We start from the raw sequence: 19125 nt of genomic DNA on the forward strand, positions 1-19125 counted from the left end.
TAAACAAAAATGTCATGGAATGCCTGGGTGGCTCAATCAGTTGGACGTCTGCCTTTGGCTCAGGTTATGATCCCGGGGTCCTGGTATCCAGTCCGGCATCGGGCTCCCTGCTCAGAACGGAGTCTGCTTCTCCCTTTGCCTGCTGCTTCCCTGCTTGGGCTCTCTCTCTTTTTCTGGCAAATAAATAAAATCTTTACAAATAAATAAATAAAATAATAAAAAATGTCATGATCTGAAGAAAAAAAAAAGTCACGCTCTCTGGATACTGCCCAGAAGGAGAAGGAGAAGATTCAAGAACTATGGAACATTAGCTGAGAGTTGCACTAATGTCTTAAATTTTGGTTCCATCTTTAGTTAAGCTGAGAGTCTGATCAGAGGGGAAGAACTATTTTAAAAAATGGCTCAAAATAGTGTCACTTATGTGAGGGCCCCACATCAGTAAGCCAAGACTTAATGCCTAACCTAACAACAGTTTCAACCTCCCAGAAATCCTTAACCCTTAACCAGCCCGACTGGAATTTCCTGGTTAACAGGAGGAAGTAGTCCCCCAGTAGACCCCTACAGTTCCTCCTTGGGAGGGTGGCCTGGCCTAAAACAATGCATTCCTTGCTAATAAGTTCCTTTTTTCTGCCCCTCTCTTCTTGTATTGTTTTTTAGATTTATTTCAGAGAGAGAGAGCATGAGTAGGAAGGGAAGTGGGAGAGAGAATTTGAATCAGACTCGCGCCCAGCACAGAGCCTGACATGGTGCTTGATCTCACACCCTTGAGATCATGACCTGAGCCAAAACCAAGAGTTAGACACCCCACCGACTGCACCACCCAGACACCCCTGCCCCTCTCTGCGTTCAAAAACAATTTTGTACAGTTACTTGGAGCTCCCCTCTACCCGCTAGAGGGGATGCTGACTGATTCATGAATTGCTTAATAAAACCAATTAGATTTTCAAATGTGCTAGGTAAAAAAAAAAAAAAAATTTTAACAGCCACAAGCCCAGGGAGAAGGGCTGGAGGAGAGGCTCTGGACATGTGGACCTCTTGTGGCCAAGGGTGACTCCGGACGATCAGAAGCTCACAGCCCTCCTTCAGGCAGGGGGAGGCCGGGGACGATGCAGCAGGGCGTCCCCTGCTCTAGGTCCCCAGAGAGGAGGCGCCACTCTGCTCCCAGCCGCAAGCCAGCTCCCTCTCAGAGGTGGGCACAGGCTGTACCCCTTGGGCCACGGAGATCCTAAATTTGACTTTTTCTCTCCATCCCATGGCCCTCACCCTCATCCAAGCCACCCTCATCTCTCCCACACGCCTGCTTCCCACAATGCACTCTTCTCACAGTGGCCGCAGGATCCTTTACACACATGACCCAATCATGTTGCTCCCTGCTTAAAGCTCCCAGATGTTTCACATCACTCATGAATGTCACTCGACCTCTCGTTCTGGACCACAGGCCAGTATGCACCCTGGCCCTGGACCCCCTGCCTCACCTAATCCAGCCACGAGGGTCTAGTTTACGCTCCTTCCTCACACCTGCTGGTTCCTGCCTTTGCACACTGTCCCATCTTTCGGGAGCATGCCATGCCCCGCGCACCTCACCTGCAGAGAACCCCACCCCTGCCATAATCACTGTCCCCACCAGCCCTTTTCATTCCCTCCACGGCACTCATCCTCTTTTCGTAATGTCTGTCTCCTCCACCAGAATGTACGCTCTTGAGGACCAGAGCTGACCTGCCTTGCACATTGCTGAACCCTCCAGGGCGGACGATGGTGACTGGCATGTGGGAGGACTATTTGTATTTGTTCATTAAATGAATGAATGAATGAGCGAATGGAAAGCCTTGCTTTGGGTACTCTCTTAGGGACATCTAAAGAAGAAGGAGAGGAAGGAGATTGGGGGCAGAGGACCCGGTATCTGAGATACGAGTCAGAAACTGGAACCAGCCAGGGATCCTTTTCCCACCAGCAGCCAAACCCTCCTCCCGGACTGCCCCGGGTGAGCCTGCCAGCTGGAGCATCGCCGGGAGGGGAGTCAGAGCCTACCTGGGGAAAACAGGAGGGAGGAGGAGGGCACAGGCACACGCCAGATTGAGCCCGCTGACTTCAGGCTGGGATAGGACCGGACCATCTGGGGAAGGTGCCGCGTGGGCCGGGTGCTGGCTCTGCCTCTGACCAGCTACGGGTCAGTGATGTAACTTCTCCGAACCTCAGTTTCTTGACTGGAAAATAGGCTAAGAATAGCACCGACTTCACCAGGATGCGTTATGGATTTAGTAAGATGGGATCCGGGAAATGCTGATTGGCCACCGTGCATGGCAAATAGCAAATGCTCTGGAAACCTTAGCCAGAAGACAGAAAGGAGGACTGGAGGAAGTGACAGAGCACAGAGAGAGGCAACACAAAAGTGCGTGGCCAGTAACCCAGAGCAGCCTAGTCTAACATGCTGGGGTTTGTCCCAGAAAAGATACAGAAATGTAAATCATCCCACACTTTATAGCACCTCCTCCCCAAAATGGACTTTTGGGTTCTCTGGTTCAACTCCCTCATTTTGCAAATGTTCTGAGCCCCAGAAAGGACAAAAATTTCTCTAAGATGTGCAAAGAGATGGCAGAAGAGCTGAGCCCAGAGCAGTGGCCAGGTGGGGAGGGAGATGCTCAGGTGGGCCGATGCGGGAGATCATAAGCTCCCTGTTCTCCCTCTGGAGAGGGTGTGCCTTCCTCTGTCCTCACAGCTACGGTGAAGGGAAATGGCAGAGGAGACTCTGGAGTCTTCAGGAGGAACACTGGACCTGGAGGGACAGAGAGGGGGAGGGGACTGACCTTCCCATCAGCCGAGCCTTTCATTAAACCCAGCCCAGGCTCAATACTCGTCCAGCCTATGAGGGCTTAACCCTGTGTCCTATCTTACAGGCGAAGGTGGGGATACCAAGGCCCAGGAGAACTCACGGAGCTGGGACTTCAGTCCTGTTCTTTGTGACTCTAGGAACCTCTGCCCTGCTTCTCTCTGGGAATTGAAAGGTCCACCTTTGGGACCACCACTGGTGGCTTGAAAACTGGGGCAAGTCTTTTCTTTCTGACCTCTGGCGCTTCCCCTGAACAAGGAGGGTAGACACAGAGGTCACTGAGGGCTTTCCCAGCTGGAACTGACTTTACTGGAATTCTAAACCAATGCACCTCCCCCGGCTGAGTCAGGAGGAAAGCCTGCTAGAAAGCCTGGTGGCCTTCCATCCAACTTTCTTGGTCCCCCTTCCTCCACCCGCACTCAGGGCAGCCCTGCCTGGGGAGAGCCCCACTTCACCCCTGCAACCCCCTGCCACACCCCACCAAAACCGCCTCTCCCTGCTAGACCTCGGCCCTCACCCTTCCCTGGGGGCAAACAGCAACTCACCAGTTTGGAGGAATGAAGCCAAAAAATGGGTCAAGCCATGTAATCAGGGGCCTCTCCCCGCACCCCCCACCCCCCACGCTACCAACACCTTCAAGGCTTTGGTCAGGATTTAGTTTAGTTCTTCTCAAACTAAATCCAAAAAGAAATGTTTATCTGCAGAAAACTTTCACTTTTGGAAAATTAAGGAAATCCACTAGACAGTGGTGGTGGTTACACAACAGTGTGAACGTACTTAATGCCATTGCATCGTGCACTTAAAAATGGTTCAAGTGGCACATTTTATGTTATATAGATTTTACTGTGAAAATTTTTTTAGCTAAAACGAATAAGAACGATGCAAAGTACCAGCCTAGACTTTAATAGTATTCAGCTGACCTTGTATGGTTGTTATAAAAGTTTCTAAACTCTTATTTTCAATTTCTGTGTTATCTCCCGGCAAGCCAACAGCAGCCCTGTGGCCTGGCAGGCGTCCGAGGAGCACTCTGATAGCATTCCCTGAGGCTGCAGAGAGGTGGGCTCTGTCTTTGGAGAGCCTGTCAGAGACTGACCAGAAGGAACAAGGCTCCTGGATCCCTGCGCTCCCCCACAACCCTGCCCCCAGCAGGTACTTCTGGATACCAAGCTACCTAACCCCAAGCTGTCCTCTAGGTCGATCTGACTTATGGCTGGACGACTCCTTTACCCCGTGTTGGTCTCCCAGGGTCTTCTCCATGCACACGGTTATTAAGGTGTCCCTGCTGGTGGCTGCTGATACCCATAGGCAGCTGTGGGAGGCGGATGGGGGAGTGGTGAGTTGGGAGAGGGAAGGACAGGGTGGAAGCGTGCCTTCTTTTCTTCTAGCCCCTAGACCAAACTTGGCCCAGGCCTCACCTCCTACATGAATCTGTCCTGGGCCTGCAGTTGCATGGAGGAGCCCCCACCTGCCCCCCCCACCCCGCATCACAGCACAGGTGTCCCTGTATTGAATGGCTGACATGGTAAATTCAGCATCGGTGCTGCTGCTCTGTGGCCTGGGAGGGCAGTGGACCATGGCTCGGAGTGTGAAGTATGGCCAGGGACACTCAGGCCTTTGCTGAGTGTCCCTGGGCAGGGCACAGTCCGTACAGCTAAGCAGTGGCCTTGACGGCCGGACTCTGGGCCTGTGTCTGCCAGACTTTGGGGGACTGGAGAGGGATAACTGTTTTAGGGATGTTACATCCTGAGCACAGAGATCTCTGCCTTGATGAGCAAGAGAAAACACTGTGGGCTCTAAAAAAATCCAGACACCTAGACTCCAGTTTTAGAAATTCTACCTCCAAAGGTTTGACGAGGGTCCCAGAGTCTATTTTGCAAAGCCCAGCTGGTGTCTGGCCCATCAGAGGTGACTGCCAGCCTTTGGAGACTGTGCTCAAGGAAGTGTAGCCAGTCTGAGGGGGAGACAGGGACTGTGGCATCTGGGGAGGGAAGCTAGGGAGGGGACCACAGAGGAAAGGGAGTCACTTTTTATTGTATTTCCTTTCGTACTGATTGGACCTTTGACCTAAAAAAAAATGTTTTGACTGACTGGCAGAGTTGCTGTCATCTGTGTCAGGGACTGCAAACTCAGGCCTATAGTTGCCCTTGACTTCAGTCAAGGCCAGAAATGGCCCCGCCAGGGAACAGAGAGCTGTAGAGCACACGTCACACCTCAAGGGGGCAGCAGCTGCCCAGAACCTGCTGATTGGGAGCTGGACCTAGCGCCCAGGGTTGTCAGATCTTCCAGGCTTTTTAAGACCATCCTGAAATCAGATTTTGAAGTGGAATTAATTGTCCACTCACTCAAAAATTTAAACAGCCTGGGTTGAACACAACCTGCCCACAGACCGACTCTGGCTACAGGCCACCAGCTGGTGCCTCTGGACCTGAAAGGATGTCATCAAGGGTTAAGGCAACTCTGAGGCCAATCTGCAAATTGGGGCAGAGCCATCCTCTGCTTCTAGAAAATCCAATTGACTTCCCATGGGGTCCACACAAAAAAAGGACAAAGCAGGTGACCCTAGTGGACCACAAGAGTCACCCATCCACTCATAATGATTTAATTCAGCACATATTGATTTATTTAAAGATTTATTTGAGAGAGAGCACAAGAGAGAATGGCAGAGGGCAAGGCAGAGAGAATCCCAAGCAAACCCCACACTGAGCACATAGCCTAGCATGGGGCTTGATCTCAAGACCATGAGATCACAACCTGAGCCAAAACCAAGTGTCAGATGCTCAACCGACTGCGCCACCAGGCGCCCCAACACGTGTTAACCTCCCACCTCATCCTGGTCTCAGAGCCGGAGATCCAGTGGTGAATGCGAAGGTACAGTCTCCACTGAGAATGTTCCTTCTAGCTGGGAAGACATACTTGAAACTAGTAATTGCGTAATCATTGTTATGTGATGCGTAAGAAGCAGCAGTAGAGCTGGGGATTCAAAGTTAAGGTTTGAGTCCTGAGGGGCGCCTGGGTGGCTCAGTCAGTTAAGCATCTGCTTTCGGTTCAGGTTGTGATCCCAGAGTCCTGGGATTGAGACCTACATCAGTCTCCTTGCTCAGCAGAGAGCTTGCTTCTCCCTCTGCCTGATATTCTATTTGTGTACTTGTGTGCTCTCTCTGTTAGATAAATAAGTCTTTAAAAAAAAAAAAAAAGGGTTTGAATCCTGACTCCACACTCCTAGGTATGTCACTTTGGGCAAAACTGAGGCTCACTTGCCTCCTCATTTCTTGCCTGTAAAATGGGCACGATAACATCATAGGGTTGTTCCGGGGATTCACTGAGATCATGCAAATAGTAAGCTGCTGCACGTAAGAGGGGAGCTAGGGTCAGCAGTTACCCAGCAGGTACCCATGCCCCCGAACCCCATCCTAGTGATACTGGGGCCTCTTGCCAGCAAGGGGAGTGGAAGGCCCAGGCCAGAGGCCTCCTGTACCTACAGAGGCTTGGTCCCCCTGATCCCCTCAATTCTGTTGAGGTGGTGGTCATGGACATCTGACTAATCTCCTGCTTCTTTTTCTTACCCCCTCCATCCACTTCATAGCTCATGTGCGCCCAGTAGGATTTGGTGCCCAATGACGGGAAAGGGACCACTCACAACCACGCTGGGAGAAGGCTGTGCCTTTCCAGCTATGCGCCAGACCCCTCCACTAACGTTGCGGCATTTTGAGCTCTTCAAGCTTTATGACAAAGCTTTAAAAATCTGGGTGCATGTATAAAACAAGCCAGAAAATCTTCCCTGGGCCCCTTGAGTACACAACACCAGCTCTGCTGATACAGCCACAGAATTGTTAGGACCTTCCGTCAGACCTGGACCAAGAGGTAGGAGGCAGATGGCAAGAGACTGAAGCACTCAGTAGGGGAAACCTCAGTGGTCGAGACATGGTTCCTGGCCTCGGGGGTTTATGGTCTCAGCAGGTAGAGAAGACCCAGAACCACAGTCTTGGATTTGAAAGGGAGCTTCTGGGGCACCTAATCCAACCTTCCGCCCAAAGGGGAAATCACTCCTTTTAAGGAGCCCAGCTTTCATCTTCTTCTTGTTCCTAAATGAATTGTGTTGAATAGTGGTTCAGACAAACTGAATTAACAGTAAGGTGGCCAAACCGTTAGCTGAGAGGACAGACTTACTAGGAGCACTAAGACATCACTGGAAACCAGAACTTTCCACTGGGAGAATAATCTGCACAGTAAAAAGGGACTGTGGTGGTGACACCTCTCTTCCCCAGCATTACCAGAGATGGTCACCAACTGCCTTTCTGAAGAGGGTGACATGGCTGAGTCTGGGGCTCCGGAAACTGTGGGGGACAACAGAGAGGTGAGTGGCCCGAGCAACCCCCTCTGCATGCAGGGCCTGGAGGCCGACTGCGCCTGGACACTTGCCAGCTCTGAGGCTTGGTCCAGTCAAACCTTCCTAACCTTGCTCACCTCCTCTGCACCACGGAACGATCTGTACTACCTCACTGGGCAGGACCCCAGGAGCCAACTTACATAAACACGCTTGAGATAACCCCTCAGTCAACAGCTCCTCATGAGGGACACTAATGACCCTGTCAGCTGTGGAATGGCCTCCTTCTCCTCCTCCTGTTTCCCAGGTTCAGTGGCAGGTTTCCGGGAGTGCTCCCCTCCAGGTCAGACCCTCATCGCGGGATCCCTGTGCCGCTCCCGCGAATTCCCTCCAGTCCATCCTGTCCCACCTCCCCTTTCTCTCCCTCAGAAGGCCTATGTTTACTGAACACTACCATTCCCATGTTCTAAAGCCTCCAGCGGCTCTTCATTGCTTAGGACCAGAGAAATGGAGCTCTTTGTTGAGCTCCTGCCATGAACTAGTAACACTGGCGGGTCCCCGACTCGCGTGCTTGTCCAGGGCTTCGTTCATTATTAAGTGCTAGGGTCCCTAGCCGACCCCTCGGAGGACTGGCTCAAGACTTTCCTCCTCTTTGGGGCCTCCCAGGCCACCGAAGCCTGTGGTTATGCCTTCGCCAAACCACTAAAGCCCACTTGGTGAGTACGAGCTTCTGGCCGAGAGCAGTACTCTCAGCTAAGTGTTCTACAGCTCTCGTCCCCTTCCCCGTCAGCACATGCTGCCCTGGGCCCCCATTTTCATCCCCAGCGGACAGCCCAGTGTGTAACACACTGCAGGTGCTTGGGATACATCCCAAGCAAGGGAATCTCTTTCCCACCAAGGCCAGTCAATCACCACATCTAAGTACAGGAGTCTCAGGAGGAAGGGACAGACCTCATCTTCCACTCAAGCCAGAAGGAACGGAGCGGGCTCCTTGACAACGGCCCCCAGGCTGAGGTCAGACCTCCTGGCCTTGCCAGGCTAGCTGTGCCTGCAGGGCTGTCGGGGGAGGCTGCCCCCCGCCCCCATCCCCCACCCCCCACGAGACATGCGCACTAGAGGCCAGGACAGAAAACACCAAGGCTGGGGAAGGACATGCACTCCCTGGAAGTCACAGGTGCCCACTATTCCTTTCCTCCAAGTTATATTCCAAGAGTAAAAACAAGTTAACTAACCTAGTTCAACCTTCTCCTTTTTGTCCAGGAGAAAATGGAGGCCCAGAACTAAGTGCCTCTCCAAAGATCAGAGGTAAAACAGCAAGCCGGGTTTCTGATGTCATGGGTAAGCCGTATCCACCATTCAGTTCCCTGTGACGCATCACTGTCACAAGGTGGGAACCCAGGACCCCTGTGATGTTAAGTCAGAGCCAGCAGGGGGTTGGGGGGAACCCACTGGGGTATCCTCCCCTCAGGCCACCTGGACTCTTCTTGCTCTTCCCTGAGTTCTGTTCCCTTCCCTACAGATCCTATATGAACAAGTCTCCTGCCATCTCTAGGACACCCAGTAACATTACCGCAAGTTTCTATCTTCCCACGGACTTCACACCCCAGCTACTCAAAACTGGCATCTAAAAGACCCCTGTGGGCATCAGGTCACCTATGCAAGCCTCCAATACCTGCAATGTGCCAGGGGCTGGGAATGAACGATGCTGAGCCCCTGCACAAAAGTCTCACTTTGTCCTTTCTTGTCTGAACTAGCATTCGACTAAACTACATTTGATCTTGTTCTTGTTTGCCCTGCGGGGCTGGACTCTGACATTCAGCTTTTTCCTATAACTATGATTGATCATCTCGGTTGAGGTAAATGTGGAAGTCAATTCAAGGCACACAAAAAGCTGTGAGATCCTTTCCAACTTAAGAGGATAAACTTAGCTCACTCACTAGCCCCTGGTAATAGCTGTCATTTAGCTGTGTGCTAGATATAAAGCAGGGTTCTAACCGTGCCTTCTAAACATACACACACACTTTAATCCCAACAACATAGGAGTAAGATTGAGATGGTAAAACCCAAACCAAAGACAAAGCCGGAACTGAAGCAGTCTGTGCCCAGCACCCAGTAGACCCTCCCCTGGCGTTGTCACCCGGCACACTTTCTCACTGAGATGCACGGCTTCCAAGAGCTTTTACGCGGATGTCTGAGAAGCAAATAATCATATGCAATTAAGGCTATTTCCCAAATAGCCTAGGAAAGCTGCCAAAGGTTTTCCCTGAATTGAAAGGCAATGCTCCGACAATGGTGAGTATTATAACCTCTGGATACAAGATGGAGGAGATGCCAATCCAAACCACCCAAATCACAGGCTACTCTGGAAAAGAAGGCTTCTTTTAACCACTGCACCAAAGGTTGCTGCATGAGCCCAGAGAATGATAGCAAATATTCCAATTTTGGAGTCTTGGCTTCTACGGCAGGAAAGTATGACAGGTCCCATCCTACCCTGACCTGTACCAGGAAGCCAGGGAGCTGTCCAATACCTCTAACCAGCATCTCAAGACTTCCCCTAAACCCTTCCCAGAAACCCCGTGTGCCTACAATCTGCCTTTTTAATGGGGACACAGGAACAAAAATAAGCTTGTTTGCAAATAAACATCTGAAAGACTATCGTAGCAGCTGATCTGGGCCGAGGCATCAAAACAAAGTGACAATTGTGGGAGAAGACAATGCAAAGGACTCAGGAGCAAGAAACTCCAGGGCAGAGAACTTGCAGCGACGCGTGCGCTGGGTTATTTCTGGAGGCCGAAGGCCCCATCTGGAACGGAACAGAAGCTAGGAGGGTCTCTGTCACTTCACAGTTTATTACCTGTACAGAAAGAAGTCACTGCCACCAACAGCACTGTGCAGTTTTATTAACCATTCAAGTACAGTAGCATCTGGTAAGATTGGGACAGAATTGGGATTTAAAAGTGAACAGATATTCAGCATCTAACAATTTGAAAGAAGCCACTACATACTCTTTTCACGAACATGTTTTCACAGAGCCAATACAGTACTAGCCGTTAACCCAGTACGCCAGGTGCACTGAAGTAGAAAAGATGCAACGAGAAAAAGTAGCTACATTAGAAAGACTTCAACACTTTAGAAAAAGAGTACAACACTTTCCATTTCTCCCCTTTAGGCCCGAAAACAACATCATACAATCTGGATCTACCTATACAGTCCTACATCAGCTTCTAGAAGATTTGTCAGGAGGGCAAAAATAAAATGACACTGGCCAGTACAGTCTTTGGATATTTGGGAAGGGGAAGGGGAGAAAGTCAGTTCTCAGAACAAATTAGTCAGCGTCAGTTTCATCAGCAGGGTCTTTGGATTCCTTGTTCTTCCGCACTTCTTCAATGTGCTTGTCCTAGAAAGAAACAGCATTTGTCGGTCAGTCAAATCACAAAGCCTGGCGAGCCATGCACCCCGCATCAGGCCCGACTGCAGCATCTGGGCGTATATCATATATTAGTGGGAAGCACACAGGGTTCTAAAACATTATCTTCAAATTTCCCTGGGTCACCTATGGACTCTGATGACTGAGCCTCCTTGGCTCTTTCAAAGAAGATATAATTTTTCTGGAAATCACTGAATACCCCACCTTATTCTTTCAAGATTTTTTTTTAATGTAATCTCGGCACCCAACGTGGGGCTCGAACTCACAACCCCAAGATCAAGAGTCGAGCATTCTGCTGACAGAGCCTGCCAGGTGCCTCCGCTCCATCTTATTTATTTACTTATTTTTTAAAGATTTTATTTATTTATTTGACAGAGATCACAAGTAGGCTGAGAGGCAGGAGGAGAGAGAGGGGAGGAAGCAGGCTCCCTGCTGAGCAGAGAGCCTGATGCAGGGCTCGATCCCAGGACCCTGGGATCATGACCTGAGCCGAAGGCAGAGGCTTTAATGCACTGAGCCACCAGGTGCCCCTGCTCCATCTTATTTTAACATAAGATCCCTCTCCTTTAATGTGTTGAGCCCCGAAACTGGGGACAGAGACACCCAACGCCTCCATCAAGGCCATTAGTTCGAGCCACCTCACGGGTGGAGACTTCAAGCTCTCAACCCTCTCAAAGCAAAGCTGGGCCACCGACCTTCTCCCGCAAGCGCTCCAGTTTGGCGGCCATCTGGGCCTCTCGGTTCTCTTTGTTGGCCTCCATTTTGTGGGTCAGCTTTTCTTCCGCCATCTTACTGAAGTTGTTGTTCTCCTCTATGGCTTTCTGAAGCACCTCTTTCTCGTGCTCCCGCTTCTCAGCCAGCTGCTTCAAGACCTCGGCTTCATGGGACTGAAAAATGTTTAACAGGCTAGACCCTCTGAAGTTTACTGAGCATTACATTTTTGACCCCCCCCCAAAAAAACCCCATTATTAACTGGGAGGACTGAAAAGAGGCAGAAATTAAGATCTCCTTAAATATAACCTAACCCAGGGCCTGAATCGTCTGTTATCAAAATACTGTGAAAATCACCTTCTTTTCTAGTGTTCGTATTTACTTTGGAAAACTGCCCAGGTTTGTCCAGAGTATTGCCCCAGTGTTCTCTAAGGGAATCCCTGTAAGCTTTACTGCTTAATGGTAACAAGCAGTTACCATTAAGCATGCACATGGAGGAATGGAGCTATACTGTCAAGAACTGGTTACTGACCTTCAATGTCCACCTGAAGAAAGTTCGATTATAAAAAATGTGAGCATATCAATAAAAAGAAAAAATGTGAATGATAGGGAATTTAAGACCAAGCCCCCAGATTACTATTTGAGCCAGGGGGAATTTCTGTGTCATAGAAAAGCATCATCGCTTCTCTCTCTGGAAGCTGCAGTCACTTCCAGACCACTGGAGCGGTTACTACAGTTCGCCGCCTTCAACAGAACCAACACACAAGAGCGTGTTACCACACAGATTCCGACGTGCCTGGAAGCATCACTGAAGCAGGAAAACTACAGAGCACCTGCCACTGGTTCTGCTCACTCTCTTCTGCAGTATCCCAGTCCCAAGTTCCACTATATAAAGCAAAGGTTAGTGACTACAGGGCCAGGGTGGATTCCTTAAAAATTTCTTTGTCCAGCCATTGGCTGCATTTCCTCATAAACTCAAAAGTCCACAAAACTCCATCATCCTCCGTAAGAGCTCAATTGGTGCAGAAGAGCAGGTAGCCGACAAAGCTCCCTTGCAAACTCTGCCGCCCTTCCTGGCGAAATGAATGGTGGTGCCAACGGCGGCTCTGCACAAATACGCACGTGGCACTGCAACATACAGGGCACATGTTACAGAAGCTTTAACAGGGGCATGAATGTGTGTGTGTGGTGAGATGTGTCAGACTTTACATTGCACTAACTGTGTTGGTCAGGGGCACCTTCTTCATTTTATTATTTCCTTCATTTTATTTTATTAAAAACATTTTTTTTTTAAATTTAAACTCTATACACAGCATGGGGCTTGAACTCACAAACCCAAGATCCAAGAGCCACTTGTGCTATTGACTGAGCCAGCCAGGCGCCCCTCCCTAATTTTAAAATTAAACCCACTCACCTTAATCAGGGTTATTGGAAGGGAATAAATGAGAATTTATATAAAGCTCTTCATGAAAATAATACTGAATGGAAGGAAATGCACCAAAATGTTAACAATGGTTATTTCTGGGAAGTAGGATAATGAATACTTTTAATTTCCTATGTATAAACTTCTGATTCCCAATTTTTATACAATAAGCGTATTAATACTTGTTGATCTTTCTGATTTGGGTTGTTTTTTTTTTTAAGTAGGCTCCACACTCAGTGGAGGTTTGAACTTCAATGGGGTTTGAACTCAAGACTCTGAGATCAAGACCTGAGCTGAGATCAAGAGTCAGACACTTAACCAACTGAGCCACCCAGGCACCCCTTTTCTGATTTGTTTTTAAAAATGGGTATTTTATAGAATTGCTCAGATAAGAGACAAGCTGCCTCACTATCATTATGCCAGTTGAGCAACACAATCACATTACCAGCAATTTAAAATATTTTTATTGTACAGCTCTTGGAAAAGAAACAAACCACGCAGGCACACACACAAAGCAAACCAAATGAGGGGCAGAGGGGAGGGAAAGAAAAAACAATCATCCACCAACAAATCTATTTTTCAAAGAGAAAGCAAGAGAAGCCGGAACTTTGGTTTCAGACAGACCTAAGCTTGAATTCTGGCTCCAATGCTCATAGCTATAGGATTTGGGAAAATGACATTTCTGAGACTATTTTCTCATCTCAGTATCTCAGACATCTACTCTTTTAGGGTCATTGAGTTAAAGGAGAAAAACAAAATAAAGGACTTGGTACATAATAGGGAGCTCAGTGAACGATGCCTGGCATTTTCTCCTAGCTACTGGCATATGTAATTGTCACAATTATAATCCCATCTAGCTCCAATTCTGTTTTCCTCCTCTTACGGAAATAAAACTGATTCGCCACATTACATAAATAAATATCCTGTTTTCTGTGAATTGTGATGTTTACCTTGCGTCTTTCTTCTGCAGCTTCTAATTTCTTCTGAATTTCCTCCAGGGAAAGATCCTTCTTCTTTGGAGGGGAAAGGGGGAATTCTGGGACGGATTCTTTTGATCGAGGGCTGAGAATCAGCTCAAAAGCCTGGCCTGAAGCACGCTTCTCCAGTTCTTTCACCTGGATATCTGGATTTGATCATATTCATAATATATTCAGAAAAATGGGGTTTTCCTATTCTAATAAACTATCCTGTAATTTCCTATAAACCAAATCAATTTAATGAACAGAATTCAGGCTGATGAAGAAGCTGTGTTTGCAGGGAAGAGATTATCTAAATACTGCCTCCCATAAAACCAAAGCTCAATATTTTTGGATTAAAAAATACCATTCTGAGATATGTGTCTGACAATCACTTTCATAAACAAAAGAAGACTTGTGCAAAACTCCACGATTTTGCTCTAGACGAAGCCAAATCATTATATAATGAAACAATTAGGAGCTCTTCAGTACATTCATCAAGTGATAATTTTTCTTCTGATTTATATAATGGGTTTTTTGATAAGACCAAAATACAACTGCTCAATTAATGGCTTAAGACCTGAATCCATCTCCTATTATAAAATCCTAAACCCATCACAATTCAGCTTTTCCAAATAGATTACCTACCAGAAGAAGCCATGGTGAACAGAAGACAAGAGACTGGCAGTGTATTCTACACAATCCACTGGCAAGGAAAACCCTGAAAAGGATTTTCAAAAGCATGCGATCAATTTCTTTGCATTTCTATAGGTCATTGATCCAAAGGGACCTCAAATCACATCCACATAAATCAGTGTCAGAAAAATCACTACCATGGAATTAAATAAGACATCATTACCTAGAAAATCATAAGAATCTAGAAAATACCGAAACATTGGTAAATTTGAACTGAATAGAACATTGGTTACAGAAAATCTAATCAACTGAGCTTGCCTGCTCAAAAAACATCTTGGATTTTAAAAATTAGACGACGTTAAGTCACAACATCTTTTTTTTGCCCTAAAACCCCCCAAAATTTCCCCTCCCAAACGGCGAAAAGATCTTCCAGATTCAACTCTACAGTGAGACCGGAGCCATCTTAATACTGCCTACAACTCATTGTGCAAATGAAATGCCCACCCTGCTTTGTCTGCATCTGCCATGGTGGAAAACAAAACGCCCAACCTAATATTAACCAGTATGTTGAACTCCTATTGTTCTAGGGGCTTAAGCTCCTTATTCAATCAACAGCGAGCAAAATTAATCAGTTTTATGAACCTCCAGGTTATAGGTTATAACATTTGCTGCCTTTTATCATGAAAAATTCTACGTCCCTCCTTGATTTCGTTTAAGGTCATTATCTTTGTACACCCCAGGCCAGTAAGAAAACCTAAGACGGCAGGTTCCAACAGCTGGAAATTAAAACCCTAAGCCGCGAAACCGTCTCACCCCTGGAGAGCATGAGACGCAGCACCGGACCCAGGATGGGCGTGGCCCCGGTCCAAGCGAGGAAAAGCGGGTGGCCGCCCCCGGCCAATCAGAGCACGCCCTGTGCTCCGGCCCCTGGCCCCGCCCCTTTCCTCCCCGCGCCTTTTCGAATCTCCCAGAACTCACAACACCCCTGAGCCCGCGCGCGTGGGAAGGGGAGGGATAGGCGGGGCTAACGGTCCTATCTGGGTAACTCCGCCCTTCCCGGGCTCCCCGCACGCCAACGCCCCCCCAACTCCCGCCAAAAACATCTCGAGGCCCCCCCCACCCCCGGAGCAGCTCGGCGGATGGGGCAGGCCCGGGGAACCGGCCGTGGGGTAGCTCAGGCAACTGCCCGCCACTTCCTCCCTTCACTCCCACCCACCCCGCCTCCACCCTAGCTGTCCGCGCCCCCCCGCCGCGAGGACAGGACTGCTCTCGTGGGGTGTCAGCCTCGGGCTCGGCCCTAGTCACTGGGCGAAGGCGACAGAGGGGAAGGGGAGCGTCCCTAGCTGCCCGCAGTCTGACGCTAAGGCCGCTGCCCTCTGGAGGCGCCGCCCCGCCCCTTCAGACAATGGGGACCCCAGCGGGGCTGAGCCTGCGAGGGAAAGGAGGGAGGCAAACGAGGGCCCACGCCCCCTATTGTCTCCACGACGGCACCCCGGGCTAACGCCCGGAGCTTGCCCAGCTGGCCGCGCCCCCTCCCCACGGTAGCCGCGCCCCCAGGGAGCCGGGACAAAGCCGAGGCTCCGCCCGAGCCACACACAAAGCGGAACGACCCCCGCCCGCCGGTCCCACTTAGGGCCCGCGGCCACGCCCGCCGCCCTCCGGCAGGGGGCCGCTACCACGGCCCGGCCCCTCCCGCCCGCCGCATCCCTCTCGCTGGTCCCCAGCCTCCAGCCACCTCCTCCCTGAGCCCCGCACCCACCTGCTCGGTCCGAGCCGCCTGGCCACACTCTGAGCACCAACAGACTCGGGCGCGCACAAAAGCGCCAAACAGCGGCACGTGACCTCACTGCCAGGCTCTCCATTGGCTGAAACCCGCGGCACGTGCCGCCTCCTCCCCAGAGCCCAGGTGCCCCGCCCCTCGGGACCCCCAAGCACCTCGGGAAGTGTAGTCCAGCCTGGCGGGGTAGGGGGACAATGCGAGGGATGGGGGGCATTTGGGGGTCTACCCGGATGTGAGTAGGAGGCCGGGGGGGTTGTCTGACCGCGGAAGAGGGCTATACTGTGGCCCCTCGCCTGGGTCTGAACCTGCTCTCCCCTCTCTAGGAAAAGGGCGGGGCGGGGCCGGCCGGGGCGGGGTCCCTCCCTACCTCTCAAAGGGTGGCCCCCTGGACTCCTCCTCCGTTGCGCCACGTGCCCCGCATCGCCCCAAGGGCAACACTCGGACAGCGCCGTGTTCGGACAGTGCCTTACCCCTTGCTTCCACCTAAGACGTCCAAGCCCTCGTTACAGGACAATACCACTCTTTGCCCCTGTAAGGCCCCCCTGCAACCCGGCGCCCTACCTCGCCCCACGCCCTCCCGCGTGCAATCTGCATTGTGACATCATCGTCATTCCTTACCCACTCAGCCCTAACAGGTCACGGGCGTGGCCCTTCCCCACGGTGCGCGTTTTTGCTACCATACTCGGGTCCCGGAGCTGGTGACCAGAGAACCGTGGGGAGGAAAGTGTTGAGGCTCTGGAATTTGATCTTCTGTGGTCCAACAGTTACTCTGCTTAAATGCAGACTCCATCTGTTCTGCGTAGCCTTTTGCCTGATGATAGGGAAGGAAGAGCAACAGCAGTTCCAGACAACCCAGACTGCGGTGAAGTGTTGCTTTTGTTCTTGGAGCACGTGCTCTCCAGTGCAGTGCTGGTCCCTTTTAAAGAATCAAAACAAAAGGGAGAACCACAAGGTCACGGTTCCTCCTGGCCTGCTTTGAGGAGAAGCACATCAGAGGCACAAAGGAAATTGGTCTAACCTGAGCCATCTTAGAATGCCTGGCCTCCTTACCACAGAAAGGCCAGAAGAGAAATAAACTGAACATGGTTTCTAGATCCCTCTTTCCATTCCCCAGACCAAGGCTGTGTCTCCCGTCTTCCGGTGGTAGGTGATTACTACACCAATGCACCTGCTCTGAGATCCTGCCTGGGTGGAAGGACACCTTCATTTTATTGATCACTGGGGTCCCCATACCAAGAAACAAATATGACTAACTCTGCGGAAACAACAGTCCTGATTGTGAAAGACTCTCCATGTCCAGCCAGTCACTGGGGATGTGTTAGAGATAAACACAATTACTGGGTGCCTGAGACAAGGAAAACCGGATCATAGAGGCAGCAGACACACCACACAAAGCAAACAATTAGCAATTCGCTGTTGCCTGAAATATGCTTCTTGTGGCATTTTCTCCAACAATTGCCCTTGTGTGGGGTCAGCCTCTCCCCCGCCCCCAAACGAAGTGGTTTTCCCTTAGCATGTGAGCAAGACCAGGAATAATTCAGATTCTGAGCCCTGAAAGCTTTCTTCCTCTGAGACCGAACCTAGCCACAAAACGGCCAGGTGTTTCCATCTGTCAGTTTTCTGAGCAAAATCTCAGAAATCGTTAGAAAGGCTGGAGAAGGGTGGGGATGAGAGCTCACCGGAAAGTGACAGATTGGCAGGCAACACAAACCAGCACCACACCGGAACCCAAGGCCAAGAGGTCTATTATCCCTGAACCAGCCTTTATCTTGAAGTCTTTGTACTTGAACTGGAGGTTTGCAGAGGAAGGTCCCACCCACTGGATGCGTACTTCTTTTAAATACAAGAAATTGCCCTGCAAAAATCTTAACATTTCTGACTATTCATGTTGTGACAGGAAAAAAAAATAAATCTTTCAAAACACTGATTATTTCAAAGCACTTACACCGCTTCCCCCCACCTTTCCTTTTTCCCTAGAGCAGATGTCTATTTCCATGGAAACCACAGCTAGGAATGAAGATGTTAGAACTCATGGAGATTTTTAATCTTTTGTAACGATGCTACTTAGCTGGCGGGTTTGTTGTTAGGTGCCTAGTCCTGCCACAAGGATTTCCTGAGCTGCTCACTGCTGCTGGAGGCATGAAGGGGGGCGGGGGTAAGACTGCCCCTTTACCAATCCTTTGCATAAAAAGGTGCGTGCGTGGTGAGGTGATCCCTGTTTCCTAGGTAGGGCTGCTGTTCTGAGAGCCAGACCACAGCTATTAATTATCTACTCTGCCTATAAGGTGTTCCTACAAGGGCACGAGCCCTGGAGTAGGAAGGGCTTTCAACTCCAAGGCGAGAAAACAGCTTTGCCACTTCGCTTTGGAGAGGGGCAGAAGCTCCTTTCTGGGAAGCGGCTGAAACTCCCTTCAAAAGCCACTCCCTCCTGAAGGGGCAGCAAGGAGTTAACGTTCCCGTCCTGGAACTGCCTATCCTTGCCCGTGAGAATTATTTTTGCCTCTGCTCAGATGGTTTGCTGAGACTATGGATTAGCACAAAGCGACGTCAAGATATGGCAGCCCTCCGGCTTATTTGATCTGTGTAGACAGCTAAAGGAGAACACTTCAGTCTTCAAAGTCTAGAAGGGATGTCTACACGGATCAAACGAGCTGGGCTGTTGTCAGATCGCCTCTGTTCTTACAGAGCACCGCAGCCTTTGTTCATTGTTGGTTCTGAGGCTGCTGGGGTTGTCACTCACTCGCATGGGCGCCACTGGGTTCCAGTGCTTACGGGGCCTGTCCTTGGCAAAAGGATATTGTGGGAGAGATTTTCTCCTTGTCCCCAGCCACTCTGTTCCCTTTGTCTCCTAATCCTCAGGCACTGTGCTCTAACACTCCCTTCCCTGTTTAAGCCCTGTGAATCTGTTTTACACGCCCAAGAGAGCGGGCCTTGTTGTGCCTGGGTCTCCTCATCTCTCAGGCCCACAATGGGGCTTGGCCGAGGACTGTGGGACCTGCATGGTCTTGAGCGCCAGAGCCACTTCTGTCATCTTCCGTCTC

At 50.1% G+C, this 19125-nt stretch overlaps 1 protein-coding gene across 2 annotated transcripts; it reads right to left on the reverse strand.

Moving 5' to 3' along the window:
- Positions 1-10031: 10031 nt before the first annotated feature.
- Positions 10032-16160, reverse strand: STMN1 (stathmin 1). 2 transcript variants are annotated; one of them, XM_059137225.1, is made up of 5 exons: positions 16064-16160; positions 14317-14389; positions 13663-13835; positions 11274-11465; positions 10032-10548 (listed from the first exon to the last, which is right to left on the reverse strand). In XM_059137225.1, exons 2-5 carry the CDS (start codon positions 14327-14329, stop codon positions 10477-10479), a joined length of 450 nt encoding a protein of 149 aa, XP_058993208.1. In that variant the 5' UTR covers positions 14330-14389; positions 16064-16160; the 3' UTR covers positions 10032-10476. The 2 variants fall into 2 exon arrangements, with proteins under 2 accessions (XP_058993208.1, XP_058993209.1); XM_059137226.1 differs by lacking the exon at positions 16064-16160 and adding an exon at positions 15118-15140.
- Between the last annotated feature and the right edge of the window lie 2965 nt (positions 16161-19125).

Source organism: Mustela lutreola, chromosome 10 (assembly GCF_030435805.1).
Source record: "Mustela lutreola isolate mMusLut2 chromosome 10, mMusLut2.pri, whole genome shotgun sequence".
Classification (NCBI taxonomy): Eukaryota; Metazoa; Chordata; class Mammalia; order Carnivora; family Mustelidae; genus Mustela; species Mustela lutreola.